This window comes from Manacus candei, unplaced genomic scaffold (genome assembly GCF_025592945.1).
Source record: "Manacus candei isolate 608988 ecotype Guabito, Panama unplaced genomic scaffold, ASM2559294v1 h1tg000025l, whole genome shotgun sequence".
NCBI lineage: Eukaryota > Metazoa > Chordata > Aves > Passeriformes > Pipridae > Manacus > Manacus candei.
The window spans coordinates 6,946,706-6,962,912 of NW_026138073.1; the positions used below are offsets into that span (position 1 = coordinate 6,946,706).

The window sequence follows — 16,207 nt, forward strand, 5'->3', positions numbered from 1 at the left end:
GTTTGACTGAGGCCACAACATTTGGGAAAGGGCTGTTTTTCCCATGTATGGAGACCAATTGCACTACAGTCAAGGGGTAACAAACCCACTTGTCATCAGCCATCATTTGGCATGCATGTCTCCAGTGTCAGTGAAATCCCAACCATCCAGAAATCATGTATGCCATTTGTCAGGAGCCACGCTCTCCCTCGCGGGGACAATCAGTATTAACTTCCTTTTTGGCAAGGACTACTCATGGAGTAAAGTCATGGCTATTCATCATTTCTGTCACCAGACCTCCCAGGAGGCCCAGACAGGACCAGAGCCCTCCTGTGAGGCGCTGTACCAAGACTGTGCAGAATGACATGCCTGTCCCCAACCCCTCACATGCTTGGTGTGTGGTGAAGATCAGCACATGGATATAGGCGGTCTGGTGGGCTGCAGGGAATCAAAGGGCTGCAATCAGCAGCATAACCTTTATTGTGTGGGCTGCAGGTCTTGTGCTGAAGGAAGGGAGCTTTGAAGGGAGATAAAGTTGCTGCTTTGCAGATGTGTGTTCATACCAGAACTCTTAATGAACTTTCATCTTTTGCCTCAAAAACATCTGGTTTTAATGCGTGGAGATGGCACATGGTTATGGGGATCCCTGATGTAGAATTCCTAATAAGTCAAAAGTCCACGGAGGGTTCTGCATATAAAGGCCTTGGGATGTTGATACTGAGTTTTGCTGATTCACCAAGAGGATGCAAGGAGGAAGCCTGCCTCCACACAGGCATGCAGGTCCCAGAGTTTCAAGATATTGCATGTTATTCATAATTACATTGAAGAGGAGGTGGTTTAAGCAAAACATCTGCAAATTCTTTATTTCCCAGTTTTCCCTCATTTATTTCCTGCACAGGACTGTGAAATAGCTGTATGTCCTCCCCATCCAAATAGTCCCGAAGCCAAGAGATCCATATCAGGCGTTCACAGGACACAGTGGAGATTTGGATCCTGGACACCGGTAAGCATGTGTCATAATACTTTCAGGATTATTTTACAGTAGACAATATGATATTTTTAAGTGTGTTTAAGCAACTTTTCATTCCAAAGTCCTTGCAATGTATATCAGGAAACTGCCTAGCAGAGTGCTTGTTGCTCTTCCCTAGTGCTCTGCAACATGTGGGAAGGGTACCCGGATGAGATACGTCAGCTGTCGGGATGACCAGGGCTCCGTGGCCGACGAGTCAGCTTGTTTCCACCTTCCAAAGCCATCAGCCACAGAAATGTGCACCGTGACACCATGTGGGCAGTGGAAAGCCTTGGAGTGGAGCTCTGTAAGCATCACGCTGTCTCTTGCAGGACAGCCTTATAGACCTCACTGCTGGAAATGTGCTTCATTAATCTGTCACACTTGCGCTTTTATAAGTGAGGATATTAAGGTTTTCTGCTGATTGTTGTTAGCAATAGCTGTCTTTCTGGTTTTCAAAGCTGGAAATGTGATTGTCTCCTTTTCCCACTGTAACACAGTGCTCGGTGACTTGTGGTCAAGGTAAGGCAACGCGACAAGTGATCTGCGTCAATTACAGTGACCAGCTGGTGGATAGGAGTGAGTGTGACCCAGACGACCTCCCTGCCACCGAGCAAGACTGCTCCATGTCTCCTTGTCATCCAAACAGCCATGACTACGGCAGGCCCATCCACCCTTTCCTCTATCCGGATCATCGCCTGAAAGTGCACCCTGGGGGCAGCCCGAACCGAAACCGTGCGCATATACCGGGAGGCAATCAGTGGAGGATTGGCCCCTGGGGTGCTGTAAGTGCCCTGGTTTTCTTACTGCTGGGTTTTGCTGTTTGGTTTTGGTTTTCTTTCTGGACTAGTCCGGTCTTTCCTTCTAGTCACCGTGCAGGGAAAAGAGGGACCCTTCTCCCGCTCTCTGCTCACAGAAGCAAGTGTTGCAGTAGCGCTCAGTCTTCACCTCTCAGCCTCTCACACCTCATATCTCCAAGGCTCTCTAGGCAGAAAGCTGAAAGCATCATTTTCCATGAGGCAAAGGCCAACCTCTGCTTCTTGGCCGTCTCCCGGGATGTTTACAGCTGTGCAGAGTTGTTGCCAAAGCACAGCAGAGCCTCAATACCAGTTCCTCTCACTCCAACCAGTATGCAGTGCTTTAGCATGGAAGTCCCTAAAGGGAATTAAGGACAAATGGGATGTCAAACACTGCATTAAAGTCAGTGGGGATTACTCACCTGCTTAAAACTAGGCTGGTGTTTACTTTCTTTGCTTAGTCAGCACCTAAGTCATTGCGCTGCTATTAATAATAGCTGGGGTTTGAAGTTTAATAATGCCTGTTAGCTGTATTAAATTTCTAGCGGTGCATTCCCACGGTGCAAGGCACTGGGAAGGAGCTGGGAATGCACACTTATTCCTGGACTCAACGATGCCGTGGGCAATTGTGTCTTGCAGTGCTCTAGCACATGTGCGGGGGGGTTCCAGCGGCGGGTCGTGGTGTGCCAGGATGAAAACGGATACACTGCAAATAACTGCGATGAGAAAAGCAAACCCATGGAGCAGAGATCATGCGAATCTGGCCCCTGTCCGCAGTGGGCTTATGGCAACTGGGGAGAGGTGAGTGCACCATCCATCCTGGGCTCCCAGCACAGGGGATGACTTTCATTAGCGGGCAGCTGAAAAATGGAAGAAGAGAGGGATATTGTGGTGACATTTATTAGAAAGATTGGAACTTGAAAGGCAGCCTCTGATAAATGAGTGAGCCCTAGCAACTGCTTGGTGTTGTTCTCCTTTCCATTTGTCATGGGAAAATTTTCCTCCCAAGCAAAAGCAAATTCTACAAAGATGGAGATTTTTATTTTTTTTGAAGAGAAGCCTAGTTTAACATAAGGCCTCTCTTTTTAATAAAAACACTGCTCCCTTCTGAAAATTCATCTGAGATGAGCAATTGGAGATGTAAACATCCAGTATCTTGTTGGGTCTGGCAGGATCATGGTGGAGCATGAACAGTTTCAGGAAGAGAGAAGCTGAAGCAGCTGATACCCCTTCTGAGTGTCACATGGCATTTGGGGGGGATTTGGCTGGAGTGGGTTCGTTGGGAACAGAAACAACCATTGGGCTTCTGAGGTGCTAATGCTTCGAGCAGCTGGTCAGCAGTATTTTTGCTGCCCTGACAGTGATTGCTCTGTCCTCTGCTGACTTCCAGTGCACGAAGCCATGCGGGGGAGGGACAAGAACGCGGCTGGTGGTGTGCCAGCGCCCCAATGGAGAAAGGTTTACGGATCTGAGCTGTGAAATCCTTGACAAGCCACCGGACAGAGAGCAGTGCAATGTGCAGGACTGTCCTAGAGATGCTGCCTGGAGTGCTGGTCCTTGGAGCTCGGTACGACCATAAACTCTTTCTCTTTGTGAACCGTTTTGTGGATATCCCGTAACAACAGATTTAATTTGCTTCGAACCAAGGTGCTAATGCTTCATGTCTTAAAACTGCACTTAAAGAGGATTATTGACAATATATTCAGAATAACACCTGTTCAGGAAGAGCTTACATTAGAGGAGCTCAAGTCTTTTAATTTAAAAGGCACTTTCCGCTAAGTAGCCACCTTTGTCCATTTTATTACACTGTGCAAACGCTGTGCATTGTGAATCTTGGTTCTGAGTTCTTTGCATATGAATTTAAACCTGGCATTCAAGCAGTACATTGCCATTGAAGTTAAATTGTTCTGCTCTTTAATGGTAATACTGCACTGTGCACCTACTGGTTTACCAGTCGCATGTTCTCTGCCAAAAGCAAGATGACTGGGTAGAATGTACTAAATTGCATCAATTCCCAGCCGTGTACAAGTGTGTACAGATGTGTGTGCAAGTCCCTACCTGCCCACACATAGACCTATGTAGAAACACGTGTGCATTCACACCTGTGCTCTAATTTCTGTTCCTGTGTATATAATATGAGTGTGATGTACAGTGCAAAGGCACCTCTAAGCTGTCCTTGTGCATCGCTCTGGTTCTGGAGAGTGATTGTCTAGCCTGATCTCCAGCTGCTGCTCTATCATTAAGTCAGCAAAGGATCAGCAAGGTGCTAGAAGGCTTAAAACCCTGGGAGTTTTCCAATAACAAAATAGTGTTTGGAGCAGAGGTGTCTTATACTGCTCCTTTGCTGCTGGAGGACTCTGCTACAGAGATGCTCTTATGAGGGCCGAGCAGCCCTGAACTGCAGGGTTGGGGTGCTATTTTGGGTGCCACAGCTTTGAAATTCTCCCTGCCCAGAGCAGCACCCTCTGCTCTGAGCCCTGCACCAAGGCATGTGCCACTTGGGGTGCTTCTGGAGCGCTGGAAACCACAGACCTGTCTCTTTTGGAGTGGCCTTTAAACAAATGTCAATCTTTATTGTGTATGTTGTTATAAAAACATTTGAAGAAGTTTAAAAAAAATAATCTGACTCAAAAGCACTTTATAGGAAAATCAAAAAGAGACCTGTTTGTAATGTATTGGACTTCCTTAATTGTCACAGTTTGAAAAGTCATCTTGCCAAAACCACCTCTCATTCTGCGGGTGCTTTCAGTGACATGGATGCCTTCAGTATCCTCCTCTGTATTTTTATCATACCTCAGTGAGTTCTGCAATAGCCATAAAACTGCTGAACTGGTGTTTATCCGGTGCTTCACCAGTACAAGCAACAGTGCTATGAAATATTTCATTTGAGGTGCTAATGTGTCCCTTGTCCGCCGATCTGGCTGGTGCTACCCATGAGCGAGGGGAGGTAAGCAGGGCTGGCGACGTGTGCACTGGCTGCTCTGCAGGATTTACCAGCTGGGAGGTGCTGCCAACCTTGGCTACCTGTGCTGGACCATTTGCAAGAACCAAAGGTGTGGACAGAGTTGTGTGGCATTCTGATGTCACTCAGCCTCTTCACAGCTGTTTCAGGAGCAGGCTCCAGGTCTGTGCCTGCTCCTCGCTGTTGGAGAGGCAGGGTGCAGTCCTCTAGCTTGGTTTTGAGTTGTTTTCTTTTCACCCAGGAAAAAATTCCCTTGACTCAGTCATACTAACCTCGGTGGGTTGTCCTTCCTCGCTCTCCTGGGAGCGGGTGGGGTGTCAGGCAGACAGGTGGAGGGCAGGGACATCCTGTCCTGCCTGTGGTACCTCTTCCCAGCTGCCCACAGGGCTCACAGCCCTTGGCCTCCACATGGGAAGGTGCTGCAGGGCTGAGCCCTGATTGCTGCCACAAAGTGACTTGATTTTCCAGTCTTATTTACCGAGGTGTCCCTGGGCTCTGACCTAGGGGACCCCAGAGCTGTCTGAAGACTGAGAAGCATCTATAGGGTCCACAGGGCTTCGTGTCCCTCCAGCAGAACACTCCATGTGTATGTCTACCTCGTGCTACTACTGTAGGTAGTAACGGCCAAACTTTTTTCCTTTAGTGTGGTGTCACCTGGATTTGCTTTAGCTCTGCCATTGGTTGCAAACATCATCCTGTAGCTGTACATACTTCATCTGTCGAGATGGAGTGTCACTACCATATTTTCTTGGTCACTTTTGAAACAAGAGTATAGTATTAGCTGAAACTTTTCAGCAGTATGGATTTATGTATTTATGTAAAAGTGTATTTATTTTTCCAATATTGTTATTTAATTTTATATAAATGTTGCATACCTTTACGATGTCTAATGTTAATGTTGAACAGTGAAAATTAAAGACAAGTAGAATGTAATGAACAATGAATTTGTATAATGATTTCTTGAGTCTTTTGCTAAATTAAGATCATATACTTAGTTTTGGTAACTTTTGCTAAATTTTCTGAAATGGTACTGCAACGTTCCATTTTTTACTGGCTTTTCTTTTACTTGCTTTGTTCTCCAACAGAAATTGTTATTTTCAACAATTAAACACAGTTAAAATCGTATGAATTACGAAGTTTGGATAACTAATTTCTCACAAGCATCTGACTGGCTTTACTCAAGTTTCAGTGAAATTAGTACTATAAAATACATACAAATTAAAGCAGAGAGAGTCTGAAGAGTCCAACCTTGGGCAGTCCTTGGGCAGAATTCCACTGGGATTTTATACAGTAAACAAGTAATTTTTATCTGGCTGGTTAAATCCAGGTTTGGAAGAGATAATTAAATGGATAAACAGACTGTGTGTTTAAATGATAATTTTATAAAAGGAGACTGGTGAGATGTCATGTCATTATAATGTATGTTCAAAGAGGACTAAGAGGAGGTGACACTTTTATTTCCTTGCTTCCTTAAGAACATGTATTTACACACTACAGAATTGTACACCATGTGATAGAACTGACCTTTTTATTAAAACCATGCTTTAGAAAACATGCACAGATTGTCACCAGAATAGAGAGTGTTTTTTCTCCTCTGAATGCCTTATGGTATGAACACAGATCTCCATACACGCTCTCGAATATCGAGAGGAAATCTTGCCATGTTCTCCAGAATGAGGGAGATGTTCAAAGAGAGAATTGCCCATCACTTCACTTAAAACCCAAGTCTGGTTTTTAACATATATACCCGTATATATATATCACATATGTAAAATATACCCATATCACTTAAAACACTTCTCTTGGAGCAGATTTGTTCCTTGCAATAATCTAAGTTTACCTTAATATCCAACTGTATCCTGATACAATTTATGAATAATGCTGAATTAACTTGGTGTGGGTTTCTCATTCTTTCTGAGTTAGGAAATGGGCACAGAAAAGGTAAAACAATTATATCTCACAGCACCCTGGTTCAGTTGGGTGACTCATTTGGGCTTCACCGCGCTGGGACAGTGATCATTTGACTTTGAACTGTGTAAAACAGGTGGGTGGGATTTTAGATTGTTTTTTTTTTTTCTAAAAAGTATTATAATTTTAAAAGTAGTCTGATTTTTCTTTTCAAGTAGTTGTCTCTCAAGTATCTAAAGTTTGAGCTGCTGATGTGATGGTTGTGTAGCTCTGACTGCCTGCAGAACAGCAGTGTGTCCTTTCCAGCTTCTCCCATAGGCAGAGGTGCTGGTATCATAGTCTTTGAGGGCCTTTTGCTCTAATGAAGAATTGGAAGCTTAGTGTAAAATAATTAGAATATTAGCTGGCTAAGCTCCAGACTCTGTTGTGGATGTGAATTCAGGTTTGGGCTAGGACAGCATTACTGTATCCCCTTGGCAGGAAGCTGGTGGCATTGATGGCTTTGCAGGGCTCTTTGGCTGCACTCAGAGACATGGTAGCAGCAAAGGGTCTCTGAGCTGGGTGAGAAGTGGGAGAACTGCCTGGCCAACATCTGTTTCAGGCAGCTGGCGCTCAGGAATTTTAATCTTAACATTGGTGTCAGTGGAAACTTCAGGTTATTTGTATTTAATTGTGTCAAAGCCCCAACATGTTGTTTACAAAATGCCTTCCCCATGCAGCTGGATGAAAATAGGCTGTTCAACAGCAGTATTCTCTGTGTCGTTATTCTGATAATGTTCTTAGCAGGCAGGATGTCAGCTCTTGCTAAGACAGAAGTGATAACCAGGGACAGATTTGGTTGCAAGTGTATATAACTCTGCTGTTGTCTTCCTCTCTCCTGCAGAAAATGAATTTGCTGTGACAGCAGCACTACTAAGCTGCTGTGTGATTCTTTACACATGTTTTGCAATAACAAAGCCATCCTTGAAAATGAAGTGATAGGCACACTAAACTCTCCAGTCACTCAGTGATTCATATTGCTTTTTCTGTCCTTCATTCATACGATGAAGGTTTGGGCTTCAAGACTGCAGCAGCAAGTCTGTATTTCTCTGTAGTGCCAGGTATTATCAGAAAACTAATAAAAACAGTCCTACCCTGGGAGCCTGTGGGGGAAGCACAAATGTTGCTGCAGCAGAGGACGGCTGCACATATAGCCCCAGCACCCATAACCCCGGCAGAGGGATGCAGTGGGTGACTTGCATGCCTTCAGAAAGCGAGTAGAAACAGATTTAATAAAGCTGATCCTGACCAAAATGAGAGGTTGGTAGCCCATGGATATCCCCAGACATCTGTCTGAAGCTGTCTCTGTCTCAGAGCTGTTTACTGTGTGCTTAGGCTGGCCCACCAAGGCTGTTGTCCCTCTTGGGTTCCTGGCTGCCTCCCTCTAGGATCTCGCAGACTGACTGACTCCAGGGACTGCCGGTTCACTGTGCTGATGAAAGGCAAGAAGTTGTCTGCTTTGGTTCCCTAGTCAAAAATAGGCCTTTGACAGTGCAGCCCTCTCTGTTTTTGTTTATAAAAGCAAACCAGACCCTTTCTTGTACTCCCTGCAGTGTGACACTCATCCAGAGCATCCCACCACCAGTGCCCAGCTTCAGCCAACCTCCAAAACTGCACATCCCATAACTGGGAATTCACCAATTTGCTGCCTTGTGCCCTTCTCAGAGCTTGTCCCAGAGGGTAAATGCAGTTGGGTTTTTTGTGTGAAGTGTTTGCCTGTTGCTCCTTTGAGGCTCATGCATCTCTTTCCTCAGCTCAGTGCCTGCTGTTCCTGTTAAGGCTCAGACCCACAGCTGATGGCTCCAAGCCAATCACAGGTGGGTAAAGCCAGTGGTACCCAGCTGCCTGGTAGGGGAACATCCCTTTATTTCTCTCTTGCTGCCCTAAAATCTCCCATTTTTATTTTCCTTTCCATTTTTACTTTTTGTCTGCCATCACCATCTTTCATTGATACTTCTCTTTCTCCTTAAAAAAGAAGAACTATATAGGTGTACTTTTTCTTTCAGTTTTCTGTCTCCTGTTTGCGAGTGTTGATGCTCCATGAGCAGGAAAACAACCATGGAATTCTGTCTGCTAACCTGCAGGTGAGGGACCACCCTCTGCTTAACACTGCGCCAGCCCTGTAGTGATTTTTCTGGATCCACCCTTCCAAGGACTGATTTCCTGCAACTTAAAGCTCAGCTGTTGCAATCCAAACTCCTCCCTTGAAAGCCCCTATTGGCCCTTGCAGCCCTCATCACCTGACCTGGTGATTAAATCGAGGGTCTTTTAGTCTGATGGAGAAGTAAAAGGATTGGGTAGCAGTGTCCTCTCTAACCTCCCCAGTCCAGTGACTAAATGCTGGGAAATGAGCTGCAGAGAATCTCATCTGCTCTCCTTCGTTAGCCTCTCCTGTTGCTACTGCCAGGACAGACGTGCTGGGCCAGTGGTTAGACGCAGGAAGGTTATTTTCTTCAAAATCTTCTCTTCCATTAGTATTCACTGATGTTTCTTACCATGCTTCTGTCCTAACACTGTAAAATGCTTCTCTCCTCCCAAAGAAGTGCAGTGGCTGTTTGGCTGCACTTGGTGTGCCTCTGTGCCTTTTTACACCTCCTCTTACACGTTTTCTCAGCTAAATGGTCATTTTCTAGGCTGTGCATGGCTTGAACTCAAAGTGGTGGAGCTGCTGTTCAGCAATGCCTGGTTTCAGTCTCTATGTCGTGGGTGGCCCATCTGTGGCTCTGGCTCCATAAGGCCTGCAGACCTCCTATACCTGCACCTCTGCACACGCTCACACCCAGGAGAAATAAAGCAATACTTAAAATGGCAATTGCTGGGAACATTTGTCTCCCAAAGCACTGGCTCTGAGTGCAGGAATCACAGTGTGTGTTAGGCTGCAGGAGACACTTTGGAACAGTAACACACTTTTCAAGGATGAGCTGTGAAGTTGAGCATCTTCAGGCAGATCCCTGAGCTGGGCATTGAGAAATCTGTGTGCAGTGTTGCTCATTTTTCAGAGTCAAGCTGTATACCCCTCACTGCAATAATTGCTGTTGCTCAGATGCTAGGGATTTAGAAACAAGGATGTGTAATGATGAGGGACACCAAGCACAAAGAGATTTACTGTGTTTCTAACTTTCCTTGTGACTGATTTGTGCAGTTTTTAAGGGAAAATGTTGTAGTCAGTCCTGTTCCAAAGGCACTTAATTTTCTGTTCATGTTTTAATTTTACTAGCTCACAGGGGAGGTGAGTGAGCCAGCAGCATGGCTGAAAATCTGTCTGATGCCCAAGACCATGTGCAGGCTGACAGTATCCCTACTGCATTAAGCCAAGATTTTTCTTTATAAAACTGGGAAGTAAGCAGCAGCCCAATGCTCCTACAGCCCCCCGGTGTGATGCACATCTGTGAAATAGAGCTAACGATCCTTGGAGAGCTCTTTGCTTTGTGTTTCACTCCATCCAACATGGAGAAATTCTATTCTTGAATGGAACATCTAAATGGCATTATAATACAACTGTTCACTAAAAATATGAAGTGTCAGTTAGCTGAGGCACCTTGCTGCTTCAATTGGTACTGTCCTAGAAGTGCCACAGCATGGAAAATAGGCTTCATCAGTGCCTTCCACATCCCATTATACTGGTGTCCTTGGGTAGCTCACACATCTCCTAATTTGAGGAAATGCCATGTAACACCTCCCCCCCTTGAGAGACCTGCAGTGGCTGTAAGGGAGCTTTTGCTTTTTTGTTGTCTAAGGTAAATAGTGTGGAGCAGGGCAGGGATGAAGCTTGTACGGCAGCTCTGCGTGCTCACAGCCCTGCTGATTTCTGTACCTGGTGAAGTCTTTGTATATGGTGTAGCAACAGGGCAGGGGAAAGGGTGGGGGGAGAAGGTGCTGCTTACTAGGTGGATGCTGCAGGAGAGGAGGATGCATGGCTTCTCCTGTTGTAGTTACCTCTTTTTTACCCATATATCTTGTGAGGTTTCCAAGCCCGGGGAAATTATGGTATTGACTTTGGCGCTCAGGGCTTTAAATCTTGCAGAAGTTAAAGAGACCAAGAGCATCCTTTCTGCTGGGCAATCTGTGCTGGAGGAATGGGCTTCAGACACAGCAGCCTCTTCCCTCTGCTGCAGCAACACATCAAGTTGGACCCTTTTCTTTGAGAAATTTTCCTTTTTTTTCCTGTTTTTCTTTTTAATGTGTTAAAAGACATCATCCAAGGTCACTCACCAGTCCCTGCAGCTGAGTTTGGCAGTGGGAAGGTGAAGATTTAGTGGACTGTGTTATTTCTCCCTTTTGCAAATAATCACTTGGGAAGCTCTGCTCAGAGCCAGGAACAGAACTGTGGAGGATGGAGACCCTGAGTGCACTAGAGGGACAGGGCAGGCCAGCATGGATGTTCTCTCTCACCCGTGCCCGGGGCAAGGAGTGATCCTCGGGGACAATGGGGCAAACCCTGCTCTTGTGCACACCAAGGGCTGTAATGCAGCTCCTCAAGACACTTCCACAGGGATTCTGGACAATGCTTACAAACATACTCTGACTACACTTTCCAAAATCCCTAATGTTCATGTCTTTTTTTTTTAATTGTCCCATTTCTCTGGAGAGTCAGCATGGATTAAACATTCCCAAAGCCTCCTTCAAACTGCAGTGCAGTGCTTTAGTGTGTTTTGCTCAGCTCTCTAGTCCCTTTGCCCTCCTTTGAATGTAGAGACCCCCCCTTCCCTTTTAAATATACAAAAATCACATGTATTTTCTGGCCACATACCAGCTAAAATCACCATGACCATACGCTCTTGGGTGCGTTGAGGTGTGGCTCTGTAGTTTGTCAGGAAAGGAAAGCCAAGTTGGGTGACTCCTGCCCTGCACACGTGTTGCTACCCCACAGACACAGAGTTCTCACCATGCTGATGCAGCCAGGTGTGAGACCACGCTAAAACAGAGCAGTGGAAGGAACAGGACTTCAAAGTAGCAATAAATATTTCCTAAGTATCAAGTGTTGCACCCTTGCTTTCAACTTGTTGCTTCTCTCACTGAAGCCAAGGGAGTTACCTGCTAAAATTCGTTGCTGTTGTGAAGCTAATTTGGTTTGGGTGCCACAATGCCTCTGTTGCTAGATAGGTTCAGGCATATTAAGACTTCTAGTAAAGGTTCAGCTGGTGAGGAAGGGTTCAGGCTTTCCTTGGTGGTGTGTCTGCTGATGTCCTTTGTGCTCAAGAGACTTCAGAAGTACTGAAGTCACAGGGCAGTGGTTTCAGCATCTGACAGGAGCAGTGTAAGTTGTAGTAAGAGCTGACATAGACTAATATGATGCTGAAAGGTAACTATGAGGGTGCATAGTTGGGCTTTGCTCATAGCTGGAGAAGTTTGCTGACATCCAGGAGCACAGCCCTCATGGAAAGGGGGTGTAAAGCATCGTAGGGTGCTGTTGCTTTTCTGCTTTATCTCATCCAGCACATGTTTTGTCTCAGACTGTTGGAAAGGATGAACCATGGCTTACTTATGAGTGTTTACTTTCCATATAATACTTAATGTGGGGAAATCTAAATCTACAAGGGTTGATTTTAATTTCCTCCAAAAAGTTGCTCCTGGCAGAATCTGATAAAGCCATTTTTGGTCTTAATTCTTCCCAGCCCCCAGCCCTGCTGTTGGTGAGCTATCGGAGCATACCTATCTTTGGGAATTCATTTGGTGATCACCACAGCTTGCATTTATTATCTCAAATACCTCCCAAATCGTCGGCTGATGCGAGGTGGGCCTGAAAAGTGGTCTGACAGCATTTTCTGAAACTTTTTACTTCTGGGGGAGAGTGTTCCCAGGTTCTTGCTGGGGATATGCCTTTCTGCCCTGTGTTGATCTTCCCTTGAATGCACAGCTTACAAGAAGCAGAGTCATTCCATTTCTTCTTGGTTGCTCTGTTCTGCCTCTTTCTTCTCACCAAGATTTGCTCATTTGTGCCCAGGGCTGCGGAGTCCTTTTGGTGCTGGACTGACCTCGTTCCCAGCCCTCAGCCTGGCAGCAGCACAGCCATAGCGTGGGCTCCCAGTGCAGAAGAGCAGGTCATGGTCTCTGGCAAGAGGCTCAGAAACTGGCCCCAACCACCCTGAAATTCTGTACAAATTTTTAAGAGCTTTTGGGTTACATACTCTGGTTTTTTTCCTGCTACAAGCCCGGTGAATCAAGTAACAGCCTTTCATTAAGAAATGAACAAGATGTACCCTCATCTTCCAAACATCAGAGTAGGAAATGCAGCAAGGGTTGTTTTAAAGCAATTTGCACGTACTTGGTAAAACAGAATAAGCGTTGTCATTCCTGAACTCTGAAACAGAAAACAAATTTTTTGTGGAAACAAAAACACAAGCTTTTCTGTGTGCTGGAGCAGAGCAAGGCATTGCAGGAGACATTTAGCATCATGTTCTGACCTTTATGGAAACAGTTGATATGGAAATATTCTTGTTATATTTATTTAAACTATTTTCTTTCATTTATTTAAACTAGGCAGTATACTTGTTTGAATAGCTCAGCAGCATGCCAATCTCTAGTTCTTGGCATGTTAACAACACTAACCATGCAATAAATATAAACCCCTCAAATCTGTGCTGAATGCTTTGATCCTAATGCTCTTAGGGAAGTCCTTCTGTTTTTCTTCTCTGCAGAAAGTACCAGGTGTGACTGTGGTGGGTTTAGGAGATAATAAAGATAATAACCAGAGGAAGGTCTGGTAGAGTTTTAGTGTGATGGCTGTAGTTGATTTTTTTGAAATAGTATTTCCCTATTACTTTATGTGCCACAAACATTTTGGTGGATCTTTAATAGAAACACCACAATGTGTTGTTTTCACACCCTCTTCCATGCCTGGCTGCCCTCCCAGGTTCTCCCAGGGGTGCTATTTGCTGTTGTGCCTCAATCACGGGCTGCAAACAACCTTTAAGAGCAACGTTTTCCCACATGAGTGGAGAAAGAGGTGGGTGACCACGGGTGTACCCAAGTGGACATGATCCTTGACTCCAGAAAGCTGCTTAGTAAAAAAAAAAAAATCAATACAGTACCTGGCTACACCTTCAGAGCTGCATCAGAGGTGCTTAAAGCCAGTAGAAGTTTTTCTGTTGTCTGCAAAGAGCCTTGGATGAGGCTGGTATTCCACCTGTCTGTCCCCAGCACTTGGAATCACTTTCTATAGGGGGTGAGGGAAAGGAATCAAGAAAAAAAAGAGAAATATGAAGGGAGTGGTTTTGTCTGTTCTAGTCAAATGTTTTAAGGAAAGCACGATCCAAGCTTACCTCACTATGGCACTGCTATTGATGGGTACCTTAAGCAGCAGCAGCATTTGCAGCGATGAAGAGTCCTGATAATGAAAGTTCCTCCAGGGTCTCAAATAGATGAGACTGATGGTGGTAGCTAGGTGTAGCACTTCTCTGACTCATATGGCACTGAGATGAAGCCCACTATTAAATTATTCTTCGCATGTGGCTCACATATGCTTCATATCTACGTGCTAGATAAAAGCTGAAAATACCTGAGACGAATTAGATGGTAGTTATGAAGTAGACTCTTTGCAAAGGAATTTTTAGTCTCTGATACTTGTTACATTAGATTATCCAACCTTTCTTTTCTGTCAGTGCAAATGAGATCATAACTCAAATGTGCATGAAAGCAAACGGGTGGTTTAGATCTGAAAATGCACAGCTGCCTAACTTTGATTTATATTAAAGGCAGACATAGAAATGATTAATTCCAGCATCTTGGGAATTACATTTAAGAATTAACAAAATTAGGCAAATTATGCCTCAACCTCTGAGTGCACCAAGGTGTTCATGCAGACTTGTTGTTTGATCATGGGATCACAAGATAAATGTCAGAATCAGGCTCTACACCACAGTTAAACATTTTGTAGATGGGGAATAATAATTTTGGAAACGACTAGCACCATATTATTTGTGATATCAAATATTTATCAACCAGCTTCAGATCCCCAGAGATGTACTTGCATTGTTGCACAATGTGGTTAGTCTTCCTTTAGGATAAGTAGTGGATCCAATGTATTCTTTCACCTAAGGAATGCTCTGGGCTGTACCAGGTCAGGATGTGGGGCAAGACAGAATCCTGATGAAGGCTGTAAATTTACTCTTTAGCATTGGTTGTCACAGTAAAGTGGCATCAACCTGCAAGGAGAGCACTAACAGAGGAGCACTTGAATTTTTTCCTAAGTGTCAGTGTTGGTGTTTAGACCAAAGACAGTAAATGGATGAAAGTTTACAACTGGGTTTGGTAAGATTTGACATTTCCTTCTTACTGACATTCATTGCCTGGGAAGAGAATGAAAAAATGAACTTCAGATGAAATTTAAAGGCTTATAAAAATATAGCTCATTAGCTCAGTCTTTTTTTCTGTTGATACTAAAGAAAAAAAAGGGAAGTTTATGGATATGGGTAACTCGTGGAAGTTTTATTTTATTACAAGGGACAGCCTTTCCTCTATTTCTCAGTGCAAGATTGAATGTTGCTCGTTGGATTTTTTTGGCCTATCCTGAAATTGGATCTGGGCTCAGGAGAACTCAGAGTCAGCCATCCCTGCCTCTCAGAGGAGCACCGTTAATGGCTCTTAAACCCTGCTGATCACAAGGGACCTCAGCCATCTTTCCTTGATCTGTAACGCTCTGGCAGCAGGAAAACAACCTTTTTCAGGGCATTACTTGTACAAGCTTTTAAGCAGCAATGTCTGATTTTAGGAGTTATATCCATTTCTCTCCACGCTGGTCTGACCTTTTCCATTTAGGAGCAAGTTACTACTCTTGCTGGTTCTTTGTGGGCTGAATGAGTTGTAAGTAGGGCTGTAATATAAAATATTCACAGGTGTCATTGTATATGCCAATTTCTATTCTAGTGGATCTTCCAGAGCTGCTACATATATAAATATTTTAGGTTTCAAATGTATTCATAGGCTGGGAAGAGCTTGAGCTGTAATATATTTCTTGGGAAATATGCTGATGGAGTGGTTCCAAAATGAAGGTAGAAGCCTCATTTCTGTGTGTTTCCTCCATTTTGAAAAGAAAACAGAACATTTTCTATGGAGAGATGGTTAAAACAGTGTGTTTGCACTCAAGGATTAAACCAGTATGCTTATGACATAGCATGTAATGAAGAAATTGAAGTTGAGTCTCTGGGTGCATCATGCTGAGTAAGAGGCTTGTTCTACACGAAACTGTCATATTAAATTCTTGTCGTGATTCCAGACCCCTTTGATTCCTAAATCTTTTGGAGGAGACTAATCTGAAATCAAAGTGAAGTTGCTTGGGGTTTGCATGCCAGAAGTGGTCACATTTGAAAAAGTTCAGTGAACCTGCAGAGGGAGGTTGAAATTAGTTGCTTCACTACAAAGCTTACAGCTAACATACCTGCTGGTTTGCTTTTTGCTTTGATTCTCCAGGCTCTGCCTTCTTGCCACCTTCCGAGTTGTTTTCAAAATGCATAAATCTTAAGGATGAGCATGTCTTGGTTTCGGTCTATTTAGTGAAAAGTAAAAAAAAGTCAG

At 44.4% G+C, this 16,207-nt stretch overlaps 1 protein-coding gene across 5 annotated transcripts in view; it reads left to right on the plus strand.

The window, feature by feature from the left end:
* Positions 1-16,207, plus strand: part of ADAMTS9 (ADAM metallopeptidase with thrombospondin type 1 motif 9) — an 83,511-nt gene that overhangs the window by 43,403 nt on the left and 23,901 nt on the right. For all 5 annotated transcript variants that reach the window (XR_007904718.1, XM_051788735.1, XM_051788736.1 and 2 more), the window contains 5 exons: positions 878-982; positions 1,128-1,295; positions 1,489-1,773; positions 2,425-2,586; positions 3,176-3,352. Coding sequence is in view for 4 of the 5 variants with exons in the window: in XM_051788735.1 (XP_051644695.1) it covers positions 878-982; positions 1,128-1,295; positions 1,489-1,773; positions 2,425-2,586; positions 3,176-3,352 (897 nt within the window). In the remaining variant the exon portion in view is untranslated. The remainder of the gene's footprint in view (positions 1-877; positions 983-1,127; positions 1,296-1,488; positions 1,774-2,424; positions 2,587-3,175; positions 3,353-16,207) is intronic.